This window comes from Rhopalosiphum padi, chromosome 1, assembly GCF_020882245.1.
Source record: "Rhopalosiphum padi isolate XX-2018 chromosome 1, ASM2088224v1, whole genome shotgun sequence".
In the NCBI taxonomy this organism is placed as follows: Eukaryota; Metazoa; Arthropoda; class Insecta; order Hemiptera; family Aphididae; genus Rhopalosiphum; species Rhopalosiphum padi.
Window position 1 is genome coordinate 58,349,916 of NC_083597.1, and position 18,871 is coordinate 58,368,786.

Genomic DNA, 18,871 nt, shown 5'->3' on the forward strand with positions numbered 1-18,871 from the left:
GTAAACTTTATGGTAAGTTACTGATATTATTGAATACTTTGTTTATTTTTATATTATAAATATAAATAGTCAAAAACAACCTACCTGGTGTAAAAAAATTGTTTATTATAAAATATAACAGAAACTAATAATTAATTAGTTCATAAACAAATTAAATACATTTTAGTTTCTAAAGAAACTGTAATATAAATTCAAATATAGTATATGCGATGATAAAAGACAATATTTTTCCAAAAAAATCCATTAATTTTAAAAAGAAGTTTAGTCATTGAAATTCTAATTAGAATTTACATTTTTTGTAATCATTATTGGTCGGTAAATTGTGTTAAATGCAATAACACGTACTTCAATTATTCACCCTGTTGTGATAGTACCTACCTATTGTGAAGCATTTGAGTTAAAAACCGTATCTAATTTCATTCATGAAAATGTATTATGTTGAGATAAATATTTACTACATCATTCAGTTCTTTGTAATCGTATTATATTACCATTACGCTCAACTAACTACTGATAAAATAATACCTGCCAATATATGATATCAAATTATAATCAGAATAGTTAAATTGACCATATTGGGGATATTTTAATTAAACTGTTTCACTTATGTTACTTACTATGAATAATTTATTTATTAGTTGAATAATAATATTAGGTAACAGCAATGCTAAATACATTGCACAATTGAAAGCTGGAAAATTGTGGCTATTATAGTTTAAATAATTGTAAATGAAAAAAAAAGAGTAGGCACATTAATTTTCTTGTTATATATTAAAATTAAATCATAATAATATACATTAAATGTTATGACGATCACACTTCTGACTTCGAAGGATGTCTAAAGTACATATAAATCTATCATTGAACTCTGATAAATTTATCATGAGAATCCATCACATTTTTAATAAAAACCATACTGCTACAATGTTGCTCCCAGCAATAAAAAAAAAAAAAATTATCCAATAACAACAATATCAATAATAACAATTCTATGAATGACGCATCATTATCTAAATGTATTTTTGATTTAACTTCGTGATTTACCCCCTCCCTGTTCCCTGTAATACTACTGGATTGCACAAGTTATATGTAATGTTGTGTATGTAACGTATATATTATTTGTACATATTTCAGTTTTTTAATCATTATCATATAACGTTGTCAGTAGATTGTATTAGTTGATAAAATATAATTAGTCTTTGATGTCATATTCATAGTAATATTGCACATTTTATTGCTATATTAAATAAATTTGTATTAATATTATACTTTCCTTATTATCTATATTTTATCACCCAACCGATGAGCTGTAATAAATTTTTATTGAAAACTAATCATAATAAGAATAAGAAAATATATAAATAAGTATTGTATTTTTCAAACAAAAAAATAATAATAATTAAAAAGCAACTATAAACAAATTTATAAATATGGACAATGTTTTTTAACTGTTTGTTTTTTGTATAGATTGAGTTAGTACGGCAGACAATAGATTTATTCATGAATTATGAATTTAAACATTTAATACAATTATAAACTATGAATATTAATAATTAATGAATTTTTATACTTTATATATTTTATCTAGTCTTTATTGAACATTTTTATGGAATTTTTCCATGCGGAAACCAGGAAAAAATTTAATAAACAATCTATTCTGAGTATTATATTATAAAAATAAATATTATGCTATTCTTCCAATATATAAAACGCACTATGTATAACACTTTTGAAGCGTTTTTCCTGTCTAAGAAAGGGTTCATAGTATAAACTATTATTAAAATACGAGTATAAATAAAATATAATTACAATTATAATTTTAAATTAAAATGAAATACATTACTCGTTTCACTCAGTACAGACTCTAAAACATCTAAAAGTAAACCAAATATGGTTTTTATGCATTTTAAATTGCATTTATTCAATATAACTCTCTATGAAGCAAAATTGATTGATGAAATACTAATAAATACCTATAACATATAACTCAATTATTCTTCTCGGTCGTTATTGTATTTTCGTGTCGACAATATCAACTTGTTTATTATAATAACGGAAGTTATACGAACGGACGCGTATTTTGTAATTTAGCAAACAAGTTGTCGTGTGATTAATTTCTAACCACAACAAGTACTGTATAGTATTTAGATTATCGTTTACAATATGATGGACACTAGGCAGATTTGATTAATTAACGATAACAATCCTGTCATATTTTAATATATATATATATATATATATATATAGGACTTACTTCTGGCAATAAAAATTATATATTGTGTGATTTACGTCAAGCCAGAAATCATTTTATTGTATATACCTTACAATTACGTGTAGTGTTGTACTTCTATTAATACTCGACTATACTAAATCCGGAATGTTACAATAATAATACGAAAACGCGGATCGAATAAAAACGTCATCGATTAATATATTGTTTATATTTTATACATATAAAACAAATATATATATATAATTTCTGTATTAAGGTAAAGTCGATTTTACACACGAAATAGGTTTACGGTGGATATCATTATCGTATCAAACTGTATACGGTGCTGTGCGGTCGGCTAGACGGCCGTTCTTCGACGGGTGCACGAGGGTGCGAAATCCATTAGTAAACTGTCATCGTCAGGCCGCGAAAAAGTTTTTCAAACCCACAAAAACCAAATACAATATACAATCGAGTGTATGGTATAATAATAATAATAATAATAATATAATATTATGGTATTGCTGAACAGTGAACACGGCGTGTCGCGGTTGTGTGTGTACCACCTATTTATACAGGCGCTGAGAGAATTTAAAACTTGGCCGGTGGAACTTGTATATTATTATTACACGAAGTAATAATTCTTTTAACCTCCGCCGTCACCGCCTCGACCACAACCACGTCCATTGAAACACTACCTCCACCGCGCCACCATAACTCACACACACACACATACATTATATATATACGCGTATAGCTCACGGTTCGCGACCAATGCCGAACACTTCTTTTGCACGCATTATATTACATATATTTTAATCGGATTTATATAATCTGCGGTACGCCACAAATATTAGAGGGACTGATGTTTACAAAACGCCCGTTTGGATTATAATAGTGAGCTGCAATAATAATACTAAATAATAAACTATCCCTCTCGCGTTCCTCCGCTCTTCGCCCTTTCCACACACACACGTCACACACACAAACACCAACACACACACCAACACCCGACGTTGAGCCGTGAGGATAAAAATTAACAGCTGCCAATAGTCATAAAAGAAAGAAAAAAATCCCCCTTCCATCGCCCGATATCGGCATATGTATATATACGCGTTGCCGTTTAAACTGACAAATACGGACTTAGAAAATACATAATATATTTTTTATATTATTTTTTATTTCATTTATAAACACGCCTGGTCATTCATTTGCACGTTGAGTATATATGTACGTATATAGTATGTATTTATTAAATGGCCTTCACAACGGAAATTATTATAAATTGTTTATATTTTTTCAAAACGTCTCTGTGACAAATTTACGACTATAGCAATATTTTTCTACTAGCTTCTGAGTTTTTCCTATACATCTAGAATCTAGATCGTAATATAATATTATATAATAGGAAAATCCCTGTATATAATACAATTGATTTTAGATTGAATATGGGTGAAATTGAATTATCGTGAAATATTTTAACATTCTACTAATTTTCAAAATGTTTTAGAATTCGTTTATTGGTGAAGTCTAATAGATTCCAATGCTATTTTTCATAATTTAAAAACACGAGGGTTACAGCCTAATACAGGGAATTTTGATTTAGTTTGTCAGAAATGTGCCTTAATTATTAGTTGTTAATATTTAATTATTATATTAAAAAATATACAAACATACACACGCATATATAATATGAGTTAACACTCGTTAAAATAACATTTTAATAAAGATAGGTCACGAATAGCGCGATGTCATTGAATTAATAAAATATAAAAAGCTTGAAGAATTATTGATTTTTTTTACTGTTACTAGTAATTATAAAATACAGACTATCCGTTTTGTTTATACAATTTATGACATGCTTTTGATTTTATAACAAAATAATTCTTACTACTGGTTCAGTTATCTACATGGAATATGTATATATAAAATCAAACATCAATAAAAATATACAAACAAATAATTTAATAATAAATCATATTTAATACCATATTTTTCAGTAAAAATAATTAATAATTAATTAAAAATTTTAATATTCTGTGTATAATATTATAACTGAAATATGGGTATTAATATTTATAATTTATTAAATCATATTACTATATCAGTCCAATAATTGAAATTTACAATCAAAGTGATGGTACATTGGTATTTGAACTTCAAAATTAAATTTATACCCTCTTATATACGTTTTATTTTAAACAGGTTACTGCAAGTTCACCAAGCAGACAGCAGTATAAAACCGATCAGTTACGCACGAACGAATAACAGCACTGATCCGGCGACTTGAATAGGCAATATAGGTACACTGTTGCGTTAAATCGATAACACAGTATAATATTATAATCTTATAAACTAATAACAAAGTTATACAATTTATAATATTATTATTGCACTAAAAATATATTTACTATGAAAAGTTGTTATTTGTCTATTCGTACATACAATCGCATAAGATTACCATAATATATTTTTTTAACATACATTTTTAATTCAACCATCCGTTACACAATCTAAACAATATGCTGCTTAATAGATGAAATAAATAATAATATAATATCGTGAAATACTAATTTATCATTTTTTTTTCATTTAGAACAAATGATTAAATTAAACATATACAGGCCAAATTGGTATCATACATCCATAGTTTTAACCATTTTCTAATCATCGTGTTGTTCATTATTCGCCAATAGTTATTGAATATTATTGTTTGTTTGGTCATTGTTCAAATATCAATAGAAAATGTATAGTCTGTTTTCGAAATAACATAAAATATGTTAAACCACCGAACAATCAATGTAGATGTTTGTGACATATTTGAAACGCAATTGCCTATAGGAATTAAGAATTTCAAACGGTAAGCCCGGTGGATTAAAATAGAGACATGCAATTCGACATGACTGGATTTATAATGTAGGCAATAGGTATATTGTGTATAACATAAACATTCACTTATATATATATATATATATATGTAATATGTATGTGTATGTTTATGTCAGCGTGATAGAAATTGATGATGAATGAAACAAACGTAAGCCTAATTGCTGTGTGTCGTTATTATTTCTGACCGAGGGGTTGTCTTACACGTCGTAGTATACTGTGTACACAAATGATAATGGTTACACACATATAGCGGTTGGATAGGCATAATAATGAGAGTTTTCAGTGTAGTTTTATAACGACGTGAGTGTATTTTTAAGTATATTCGCTTATTCTGAGACCCAAATACAATAAGTACTATTATTATTGGTTTGGGTTTTATGTATTCACATATGTTATTATGTATAAAAATTTAAAAATAAACAACGTTTACAAATAAAAATATACGTTTTTAATTACTAAACCGTTGATTTAAAATACGATACAATTTATACAACAATAATATATTTATTAGAATCGTTAGAATGTGAAACAGCTTATAGTTATTCATTTTGTATTTATTTATAAGTATGCATTATTTGGTAAGGGTATACTTAAGTTTATTAGCTCAATATAGTTATCAAACATAAAAACGGTTTTCAAGCATTGATACTAAAATACATAGTTATATTAGAAACGTACATATTTATTATAATATATAATATGTATAGTATACAATATTATGAAAAGCAAAAAAAACAAAAATTTTCAATATTTTTTAAAATTATTAAAAATACATAAAACCCTCAAAAACACTCTAATTTATTTTAAGATTATATTATATTTTATTTCAATAAATAAAAATTTTTATATCAAATTTGTTATTATTATAAATAATTTTTAAGAGTTTCGAGTACATATCATCAAATTATGAATACAAATGAAATAAAAATCGATTTTATGAAATATAGATTTGTGTTAAATGTAAAAATATTTGCGTTTTTTTACGTTTTCAGCTGATTACTCCCTACTCATTACACGAATATGAAAAAATGCTACCTATAAGTACATTCTATATTAAATTTTCTATCGGAAATATGAGGTATTGAATCTCCAATCTTTCTACCCAAAAATTTATCTCTACAGAAATAAAAGTTATACAATATTGAAACTCATAAATTCTTCGCTTTTACTCAGTCCTAAATAATAGCAATACAATTGTAAGTTATAAGGAATTTAAATTCAATCAATTGAAAAATAATTTTTTAAAAGTATTTTAACAGGTTGACTATTTATTTGTTTGCCAACACACGTCGCCAGCTTACATTGTATTACTCTAGTACTAAAACTCATAGGGCAATGGACATTCATTCTTTTATCTGTTCAATATTAAAAATTGCAGTTTATGTCAACAAGAATCCATTCATCGTTCGACGAATGTAATCAACAAAGTACTATTGGTATAAAGAATAAAGATTACTCTGTTTGAAAGTATCCGTGAAAAGCAAACGAAAAAAGCATTTATGGTATATATATATATTTATACATATTATTTACTATATCTTATACAATAAAAAAAAACTTAACTACATATTGACTTGTAGTTTGTAAATGATAGATGATTTGTGCGGATGCAATTGTATGCCGTAAGAACTTATTATATAGTTATATATATAAACCATTTATAGTATCCGTGGGGGGTGGAAAAATTATAGAGTGTACATATTATTATAATACATTTGTGTTATTTACACCATTAAAATAATGAAAATGTTTACTTTTTCAAACACGAAATCAAGAACTACAATATAATATTGAAGTAAAAAAAATAATTATAAAACAAAACTATTTTAGACACTTATTTTGGTTATTAGTGCCATAATATTCAAGTATTCGAACAGTAAATATTAATATTACAATCGTAAAATATATACGTAAATTATCAAAAGAAATTCAAATAACTATTTTTAATTTTTTTTTTCTTTGCATATAATATTTCATAAGTATATGTAATAGACTAATAGATACTAATACATTATTAAAAAAATGTAATATATAAAAATATCACATTTTCAAGGTAGGTTATACTACTATAATATGTATATAGATTAAGGATATTATAATATTTGTAATATTTAAAATAACTATTAACTGATATGCGTGTTAAAATTATAGTGAAATATGGAATATCAATAACTCAAAAACACTCTAAGTTAATTCGTATTTTGTAATAAGCAAAATCCCGTTTTAAACTTAGCCATCTTTAAATTTGAATGCAGTTGGAAAACTTAGTTCTCAAACACATTTGGCAAATTCGCAGAACCGATAATCGGGTTTCCAATTCACATCTTTGTCCCAACTTTTAAAGTTTATTATATTTTTTCACCATATAACTTTCCACTTTTTCTTTATTATGGTATATATATATATCTATTCAGTTTAACGATTTCTCTTATAAAACGAATTAATATATCTTCAGACACCTCAGACATGGTCATAGTGGACTGAGAAAATAGAGCGCTTTGTTCACGTTAGTGTATGAAGACTTTATAATAGGATATAACGATGTTGCAATCAGTGGTAAATGGATAAAACTCCCCGGATGCCACAGACAATTTTTGACCTTTAAGTTACCACGCAATGGTTTGCCCGTAGATTCCAATTACAAATATAATCTAAATGTTTTTTTATCGTTTCAAAGTTTATTACAGTACTAAAATAACGCACGCTATGTATCTAATATGTCGTTATTTAAGTTGCAAAACTGTATTACATGGTTTTATCATAAAAGTTTATGTGTATATATATTTAATTTGTATGAAAAATCGTTGTAACTTTCTACACGATCATACAGAACAAGCAGGTAAAACTATACATGTGTAAGTTACTAATATGATTATTCCTACATAAAATTAGATGAATTTCCTTTTTATTTTATTCCGACAAAGAGCAAACAAATTATAGGTGTTTTCCCATACTTAAGACTTGTTTGTTTTTAAGTTGTTAACTATAAATGTAAAATTATAAATAAAATCAATAGAAATTTATTGACATGTTGTCAAAGATGTATTATTAGTGGTAGAAAATAAATTACTAAAGAATAATAATAATAACCAAAAAAAAAAAAAAATACAAAAAAATGCTTTAGAAAGAAATATATGAAAATATTTCGATCATATTTACATCGATTCTATTCACTTTTTTGAATTTTAACCACACAAAAACTGCCTTAAGCATCAATACTAAATTTGAATAAAATTGAAAGGAAATGTATTTAATTTTTTGTAAAAATTAACAATAGCAATATTGCGACGTAAAGAAAGCGACGTAAGGACTGTTATATCTATTTTTAACTTGCACGTAATAATATTATTGTATGTTATGATTTTACCTGTTTAATCTCGTGTAGGTTTTAAGACGATTGGTCTGTTTTCATCACGAGGTATACATCAAGTGCATTCTGTATTTCGTTATATTTATTTTGATCAATACAATAATCATTGTAGGTGCGTATAATAATATTTTCACTTCTATCAAGTCGAGTCAACCATCTATATTCTATATTTATATAGTATGATTCACTAGCATGTTCAATGCCATTTTTTATTTAATAATACATTTTTGAAATTCATGAGAATTTATTCTACTACTATTCGATACAAACTTCTATTTTATAAATAAAATGCCTGTATGTTAAAGTAAATTATTTATTGTATAATTTTTTTTAAAAATGTTGATGTACCTAATTCAAAATTTGAACAAATAGTTTTTCAGTTATTAAAATGTTTATATAAAGGATAATAGTCATTAAAATAATTTTTCAAAAATATAAAATATATGTAATATCGGGTTAACCATTTATTATACTTGGACTATTTTTATAAATTATAAATATTGATAGATTAATACAAATTATTTTTGAAATTACCATAGCCCATATTTTCCAATCTTATTATCATGGATTTGCCATAATTAGTATATATAATTAAATAACTCTAAAAACTACTTGTTCAAACTTTGATTTTTATACGTCAATATTTTCAGAAAAACATACAGTAAAAAAGAGAAATTATCATTTGAAAAACATAAGCTTATATCTCCACCGAAGTCTCCCCTAAGTAATAAAAAAATCATATTTTAATATGTTTAAAAATTTTTAAAAAAAATCAGATTTTAATTATCTGCAATGTATAAGACAAAAAAAGGGTTAATATGCTTCGCAAATCACTCGTCCATTACACACTTTGAGTTTTCAGTTTCCACGAAGACATAGTTGCTTATTACACACTAATACAAACAACGCGGGGCCTGAACAAATATAGTCTTACTACATCAAACTACATTATTATTTATAATTATATATAATATATGTGTAAGTACCTATATGTGTATAGAGAGTGAGAGAGAGTAGAGCAGAGTAATATATACCTTTTGTAGTGTATCATGCGTATACATCAGTGAAATTCCGGTATGAGAGGGGTGTAATACATATATATAACTACGTGTCCAGCAGCACACGCCGTAAGTCTGCGATTACCGTTAGAGAGAGATAGCTCTGCAGAGTTCGAGTAGTAATATATGGGGAGATGGACATCGAGGGCGAGAGAGAAACTATATACATATATAATTTACGTTGGTTGTGCTGGTGGGCGAGGCATGCGCGATAGTGTTGGCGGTGGGAGGTGGGCAGCGTATAGGCAGTGAATGATTAATAATATTCGACCGAATAATATTATCGTTATGTTTGCTCGGCAAATTAATACTGCGATTATTATTACTATTATTGTTAAATGTACACTTGGCGCGTTTTCGAGTCCATTTTTATGTGTACTTGGGACTAAAACGACTAAATACGCAACCCAATATAGATATAACAATATATTTTGTTTAATACACGAGTGCATAATAATAATGAACATGAAAAAAAAAATGAAAATCGTTGAAATCGTTTTACATATTGTTATGTATTTGTTATACGTATGTATAAAACATATCGACCAACTCTCTTTCCCCTTCTCCGTAACATTGCCAACAGTTTTTTTTTATTTATCAGTAGATCGAGTTCTCGTGTAATATGGTAATATATTTCTAAAGCTTGTTTGAAAAAAAATAATAATAAATAATAATAATAGTAATCAAATAATGTTATATATTTTATATAATTTTTTACCTTTTCCTGCACACATACCGATTATAATAGGCCTGCTAACTATGTTATATACTTTTCACTGCGCACCGATCACCGTTGCTCTTTTAACGGTTCGACGTCATTAAACTTTATACGTCGACCAATAAAACGAAATTATTCCTATGCTCCTCTCCTCCACACACGTTACCGATTAGGGCTGTCTGAGTGCATTTGATTTTGATGTTCAACGTATTGGGAATACCCGACAAAAAAATAATCAAATAAATACATGAGCACACACACACACACACACGAGCGCGCGCGTGTATTATATAGTTATATGTGCGAATAGTTCCATTCCAATTAAAACTAAAAATATGCACGTCGAAACCGTAAATGTAGATTTAAATTCATGTAGTATAAATTATTCCACTCGAAGTTTGATGTATAATGGTATACAGTATATACTATATAGTATGCACTATATGTGTATAATTTGTGTAAAAAAAAAAATACTTTTACGATGTTGACCATTTAATAATTATCATTGACGTTTTTTGAATAATGTATTTAATACAATGCACGTTCCAAATCGTTACTATTTTTGAATGGTTATTATCAAGTTGTTATTTACCAATGATCAAATACCATTGATTTGAAAAACATATAATAATACATTACCTGTAGCAACATGGACTAGTATGGCATTGGCATTCGTAAATGCGTTCGTAATTAACATAGTTGAATAGTGATAAATGATAATACATGTAAGATTAAAGTTAATTGTGTGCGTTTTTGCATATCTATTAAACATTAAAGTTATCCGCATTTGTCCTCGTATGCATTAACTATAATACTTACAATAAAAATTATCTCTTTTCTTTTGATTAAATTGTTGACACTTGTATAATTATTTGATACCTAATAGAAATAAGTAGTTATAATTTAAAAATATATTTATATATTATTTAAAGCAGCTCTATAGATAAATTATCTCAGATTATTAAGCAAAATATGAATATAATTTTTTTTTTTTAATTTTGAGTTAAATTAAGCCAAGCAATAATACGAGTTAAAATAATGGGGACAACTTTAATTACCTGCAGAGATAATTTTTAAGAACCATATTATTTCAAAACTACTAATTAGAAAAATAATTGATCACTATAAGAAACTGGAGGTCATGTGACTGTATACTGCGTAGATTGTACATTACATCGAATAGTAACAATGGTTGGGTTTTTTTTTATTTAAGATATGTTATACGCATAATGCATTAACATTGTCTAAAGTTTACACCAATTAGATACAATATTATACCATTTAATCAGTTCTGGAATGTTTTAGAAGTAATATTATTAATTTGACCCATACAATTTCTTAATAATAATATAGCTATTATGAAATATTTCGAAACATACTGAAATAGGCTGTGATATCTTATGTAATGGTAATATACAATTATACAAAATACTCAATCAAGTGGATAAATTAAAGATATTTTTTCTTTTTTAACTTAACATAGTGAAATTGGGTTTAAGAAAAAAAACATTATTAACGATAGAATTAATAAAAACATCAAAAAACATATATTTTCTGTTCATGCAATTAAAAAAATGTACACATAAAGGTATATAATATTTACGTATAAATATGTTTAAAGTTTAAATAATTGAATTGTTTTACTTAAATATGTAATAAATGGCAGTTTCATTTCTCACCATATTCCAACATTCTGTGATTTCCCATTATTTTTTGTCGTTGTCCATTAAAAAAAAAGTTTTCTTCAAAATAATGTTCAACGCTTACATACATAGCACCTCTAATCGTATATCGTAAGTAACTTAATGTACATCAACATATTTAACAAAATATAAAAAATAATAAATAGTAAAATAAGGAAAAATCCATTTTAGATAAACTGGTTAAGAGTTTTTTGGAAGTCCTGTAAACACGCCAATACTTGAGCGGATGATGGTCGTTCTTCCGGGCTAGGTAGCCAACAGAATGTCATCATCCCAAACCTGTAATAATATATAAATAACAATAATAATAATAACAATAACAATAATAATAATTGATTCACAATTAAAACCCTGGAAGACTAAATTATCTGTTTTTGTTTTAGGCCATCAGATTACTTTAGGGTTGTTATCCCGCTCCCATTGAATAGCTCGTTAAGACTGAAACTCCCGTTAGAGTTAAGTGAATAAAAAAAATAATAACCCCTCAGTGAAAACCCTTTGGTGGGGTAGTGTCCAGATTAATGTAGTTTAATGGTATGTTTTTTGCTCCATAAGTACTCACAGGTCGTCCGGGCAGTTGATTGGTTGCGATAGCCTGTATCCTTCTTGTAGGTAAAGGCTCAGATCGTACGGATCAATTTCCGAGTAGGGCTGAGCACCTAAGCACACAAGTTCCCAGAGCAAAACACCAAACGACCACTAAAATAAACGTAATTCGTAGTTAAGTGTAAACGTTATAGTTTAATTTACATTAGTTATGGTTAATATTTTTTTATACAGTCAATGCAAGATGTCTTTAAAAACATACGTAATTACCTTTATTTATATCGAAAAATGATAATTAAAATAATTAAAACTGAAATCATATATTATAATAAACAAATAAACTCGTAATAACTAATCTTTATATTTAAATTATAAATTGTTTGTATATTATAAATTTACTTCATAACTATTTTAATAAATAACTTTATATGATAAATCAACACAATACATTAGATCGAAGTAGTTATGAAACTGAATTAACAATTTATTAGAATGAAAACTAAAATAAATGTAAAGATACAATTTCACTAGGCATTAAATCAGTTTTAAGAAATTCTTGAAAATTAAATATTATATTATGTATCCCGCTTAGGATATTGTCTTCACTGATTTAAAAGGTACTGTTAAGTCAATTTACATAAAAAAATAATAATAAACGGTTCGTTTAACCCTTGTTGTTAAATTAAACAGAAAATTGCTAAAATAGTATTTTCCTCTTGTATTTTTTTATTTAAACTGTATTGATTTTTCGTCTTATATAATCACAAATCAATCACCTCAAAACATTTAAAATATTGAAGCCATGCAATATTAAAAATTTAAATAGTAGATGCATAATCAACAGTATTCAATTACGGAATTTTAATAATTAAAAAATGATTTAGTATGTTCCCATATAGTTATTTAGATAACTATCTAATATATTTTTTTTATAGATTATTTATAGATTTAGATTATACATATATTTAAAAAAACGAATGTATTATTATTTTTAATTTATTGAAATTGAATTATATACATATTTAATTTAACAAAAATCGACACTGTTGTGAAATTTTGTTTTTTGAACACATTGTATGCCACATGGCTTTAATTTTTAAAGATTGAGTAGTTTAAGTTTATAATGTACAATATCATTCAATATTTTTATAGATTAATTATATACCTAAACAGTTTTTTAGTTGAAAAGATTATTATAGTGTCCATCGTTAATATTAGTAAAATAAAAGAAAACTTGACAATATTGTATGTTAGTTATATTATGATCATATTAATAATTGTTATAGTATAACAATTAAATAGGTATTCAAGTTATAGTTAAAGTTTATAATTTAAATATATTTCGAAAAAATCTGAATATTTAGTTAGTTTTAGTTAAGAAGTTCATAATAATTATAACTTAATATACAATAAATATGGAAAAGAACAAGACATTATATTTAATTATTTAATAGAAAGAAGATTTATTGTTCTATATAACAATGTAAACACGTAAATTTATACGATAGAAATATAAACGTATAATTGCATAGAATTTGTTTATATCTTAAATTTAATTAAATATAGAATAATAATTATTAATTAGCTATAAAAGTATTTAAAATTTTTATTTTCCAGTAAATTCAAGTACTTACTTAAACGTAAAACAAAATTGATTATTAATTATAATACTCAAATAATATAGAAGTTGGTATTAAAAATAATTAGACCATTATCAATGATAATTACAAATTATACATATTCACTAATCTAACAATCACATTATTATTAAAGTATTTCAAGTAATATTAATTAAACGACCAGACTTAAAAGTATAATTTGTATCATCCTACCCATTATTTTTTCTTTGTCTAGATCTTCAAAATATATTGTTCTAAAATTATTAAAATTGACCAAGTGCAAACTAAACATTATACACATATGGAAACTTTTAATTGTTTATGCTGGCAAGTAATTTAAAAAAAAAAATATGTCTAGTCATTATTAATAAATTAGTATATAATACACAGAATAACTTACTATATCCGAGGCACCGTTGTAGGTGCGTAAAGTGATACTTTCAAGAGCCATCCACTTGATAGGTCGGTTTTCGTTGTCGTTCAGACATGAATAATCATCAGGAAACAGGTCTCTAGACAATCCGCTATCGGCTAATTTGACTCGCAACTTTTCGTCCACACTAAATACACACACACATATTATACTGTTATTGTAATATATATATATTATAATTTACATAGCGGCCGAAATTATAGACTTAAATGGGCTTAAAGGAATTATGGACAAACGATTACGTAAAGATAGGGGAAACTTTTGAGATAACTTGTAGTAACTTATTTAGCACGCACCTGCTAAACTCTTTTTGAAAAGACCTTAATATGGATTTGCTCCGAAGATAATTTTAACTCCTTTTAGTCAATTTTTATAAAGTATTTAATAGAATAAAATATCAAAATTATAAATTTACATTTTGAAGAATATTTACATTTTTATTATTTCCGTCAGCTAAAATTGAAATAGTTTGATGTTTATAATATTATTATGTTATTAAATTGTTTAAAATAATTTCCAGTGGTAATAATAATTTATAATACGACCTCTATAGAATTTCAAAGTATGATAATCACCCTCTTTAGAACTTATTGCATTCTTGATCTAGTGTTAAGAGCGAGACTCGTGTATTAAAATCAATATACAGCAACCCTTCAGCTTTCTAAAGGGAATATTAAATGTATGTAATATTTTCCCTTCAGTATACATTTGCTAGATTATTACATTTTATATCCAAAGTATACGATGTAAAAGTTAATGATAATTTTTTTTTATCACTAACCATGGCATTAAAAAAAAATATTATTTGATATTAATAACCATTTTAAAATTTATATTAAAATATTTTCTTGAATTATATCTTAATATATTATTACATTCGATATTCAATAAAATACCAGAATAATTAATATAAATTAACCTGAGCACATTGAACTAAAATGTTGTACTCGATTGTGAAAAAATAATTTTATTTTAATCAAACTCTATTGTCATATAGATGTTTTGATTAATCTAAATTTCCAAAAAGGTTTTTTTTGAATGTATTTTTCTGGAATATTTTAATTAAAAAATAAATTGCATTTTTACTCATCAAAATATCAAATAAGTACTACAATATTATAAAATAAAAAAATGTCGTTTTTTATGTCACAAAATAATGTTAATATAAAATTCATTACATAGATTATTATTTAGGTAGTAATATTTTTTTGAAATATAAAACAAATGTAATGTCTGTACCTGAAATAAAATCAACAGGGGATAAACATTGACAAAGGAAACATTTTAAAAAAAAGTTCTACCCATACTAACTTAAGTATATCATTATTGTTGTCATTGTCAAGAACAGACAATTTTAAGAGGACATTAAAATTAAGTTATGTTACCATTATCACATGTGCAAACATAGCAAAATTAAGTTCACAAAAATAAATATGGGAATACAAATAATTTTGTTTTTATCAGAGCAATGTTTAAATATCTTTATTGATCGTTAATATTACTTATTTTGTTTCTATCCTTACATAAATACTTTATTACATTCTACAAGCATATATTTTTAAATTCGAACTATTTTATTTCCACCTCAATTGTAAGTTTAAATTTTGTATAAGACGAGACTGATTAATAATTAAATGCCAAAGGTATTCTACCGTTAAATTTAATATTATGTTGTATTTATTATATTGTATACTTACACACAATTCCTGGTAGCTATGTCCTTGTGGCAGATACCTTGGCTGTGAAGGAATACACTGCCTAAGCAGAGTTGTACAGCCATGTTAACAATGTCTTTTGTGGTTAAGTTGTAGTAGTCGTTATTTTTCTTTTTGCAATCGCATAGAAACCTACGTTACATATATTGTTTTATAAATGTAATCCGGCACAAACATAATCACATTAATATAAATAAAATATTATTGTTTACTTTTTAAGATTTCCTTTGTTACTGAACGGATATAATATTGCGGTTGGTTTATTTGAGTACTGACACACAGCCATTGGTTGTAATATGTTTACATGACCCGGTAAACCATGCAACATCAAACTTTCAGTCAAAAACATTTTATTTTGTTGAGATGCAGCATCAGCTATAGAACAAAATTAAATAAATATTATGCATTAAGACTAATAATCATAAAATAATTAAAGCTTTAAACAATATGTTAGTATATACGATTGTAATTTGTATTCATATTAGAATACAATTTATACACTGTTTTAAGATTCGTATCATTCAGTCAGTTTGTTTATCCAAAAAAGTTTAATATTTTAAAATATTTTACTTGAAGATATCCAAAAAAAAAACATTTTTATTTGATGGAAAACTTTAAATAAATATTTCTATACTTGAATGAGAGTACTGAAAAGTCATTTTAAAAGTAAACATTTCGGAGTAGGTATATATTTTTAAATCATCCATTTCCAGGCCCAACAGACTGCAGAATAAATTTAAATCATGTCTAACAATAAATTCCACCGGGAATTATTTGGAGGGGGGGTGTCTATATTTTATTATTATAATATATATATTTTTTTCCCATTAGTCCCTTCTACCCTCTTTTCCAGCGAATTTCACGTCTCCTAATCTAACCGTTCAAAGTAGCCCTTTTTACTGAACGTATTAATCGACGACAACTGAACTGGAAAACGTATGCGACTCACCCCCTTTCAACATAAAAAAATAAATAAAATAAGGTGTACAAAATGCAAGGGTCAAGATCAAGGGTTCAACGTTTGGAATTTCAAAGGGTTTTTAACATGCAAAGGATCGTGATGAAAATATATCGCGCCCACGAATTTTACCGTAGTATGGGTACTTATGTAACATACCACATGGGTACTGAGGTTGTGCTTTATTCTAATTGGTTTTATTAAAAAGAAAAACACGAGCTACAAAATAAAGTTCAACCACATTATTTTTTTGGAGTGGTTTTTTTTCCGTGAGTATATTTAACAGTAATAAGTGTTTTATACTTGAAAATGCGTAAACTTACATATTATTATAAATCGTCTAGTTTTCAGTTGCTTTTCGTGTTAACAAACAAACAGTAATTTATTTTTAGTTTTGATCATAATCACAGAACATTGATAACTTAAGTTATATATATATATCTGCTATAAAAATATCAAATAATAATAATAATGTTAAAACTCTATACAATTAAATGAAAATGTAATTTTAAATACCTATTGTAGATTATAATTTATAATTAAGCGATAAGCGGAACGAAATCAATCAACAGCGATGCACAGTATAATTACTGAATACCAGATAAATGTATTCCTTCCCGTGTATTATAAGCAGGATACTATCAAATTAAATTATGTGGTTCTCGTAACAAATAAATAATTATTTTCGTGAACTAGAGAAAATAATAGTATTTATAATATAAAAACATTTTAAATTAATATTTAGACATTTAGTAACATTTATTAGTTCATTTGAAAATAATGAATGTATAAATCAATTGTAATATCTACTACACTATGTCTCGGTAATAATAATAATGATAATTTTTACGTCGTTGAACAATATTTTTTTTTTAACTATACACTTGATGGTAACACGCCTTGCATGTATATTGTATATGCAACAAATTCAATTATTATAATATACTATAATATTATAAACCATACACAATATACATTATAACTACAATACGTCCAGCTAGGAAGTAAAATAGTAAGTAAATAAGTATGTATGTATGTATGTATGTAATATAATAGGCATTCGAGGATAAGACTTTTGTACTTTCCAGCTCGACATGAAATGTATCAAAGCGTGCAAGAGAAAAGATGATAAAAGTGACCGGAATGAATCCGTCAGACATGATATTATATTATGTTGCCACTCGTTCGGAAAGCCAGATACCGGCATACGTAATCGCGTTGTGCCTACGACAATGCGACGGTACCCTACGTACACACAATATAATATAATATTTATATGACGACGTAATACATATATTACATGATTTTTACCCCAGTCCGCCACCGTATCGTACGGGACATAGAGCAAACATTTTCTCGGAATCCGAGCAAACACGTGGCCTTCAGGTAATGTTTTTTTATTTTTTATATATCTCGTTAGGGATTAAGTGTTGACCGGAGGGCACAAATTGAATGTACGCGAGTGAATCGAAATCTCTCGGTCGTCTCCAACAGAAACCTTTAGACCACTGCCACCACACAAGAGGGGAATTATGACGCTTTTATTTTTCATTCTTTTTTTTTTTTTTTTATCCCATTTATACTTTTTTTTCTTTGCTCACATTTACCAGCCATTCGGTAGACGAATCGGTCACATCTTAAGTAGCGGAT

General features: G+C 26.3%; 1 protein-coding gene across 1 annotated transcript in view; it reads right to left on the bottom strand.

Moving 5' to 3' along the window:
• Positions 1-11,771: 11,771 nt before the first annotated feature.
• LOC132932110 (tyrosine-protein kinase Dnt-like) overlaps positions 11,772-18,871 on the bottom strand; it is a 69,978-nt gene continuing 62,878 nt past the window's right edge. Inside the window, exons 8-12 of the mRNA XM_060998326.1 lie at positions 16,476-16,638; positions 16,246-16,395; positions 14,516-14,675; positions 12,513-12,649; positions 11,772-12,229 (exon numbers count right to left, since the gene is read on the bottom strand). Of these exons, the coding sequence (XP_060854309.1) occupies positions 12,118-12,229; positions 12,513-12,649; positions 14,516-14,675; positions 16,246-16,395; positions 16,476-16,638 (722 nt within the window). The 3' untranslated portion in view covers positions 11,772-12,117. The remainder of the gene's footprint in view (positions 12,230-12,512; positions 12,650-14,515; positions 14,676-16,245; positions 16,396-16,475; positions 16,639-18,871) is intronic.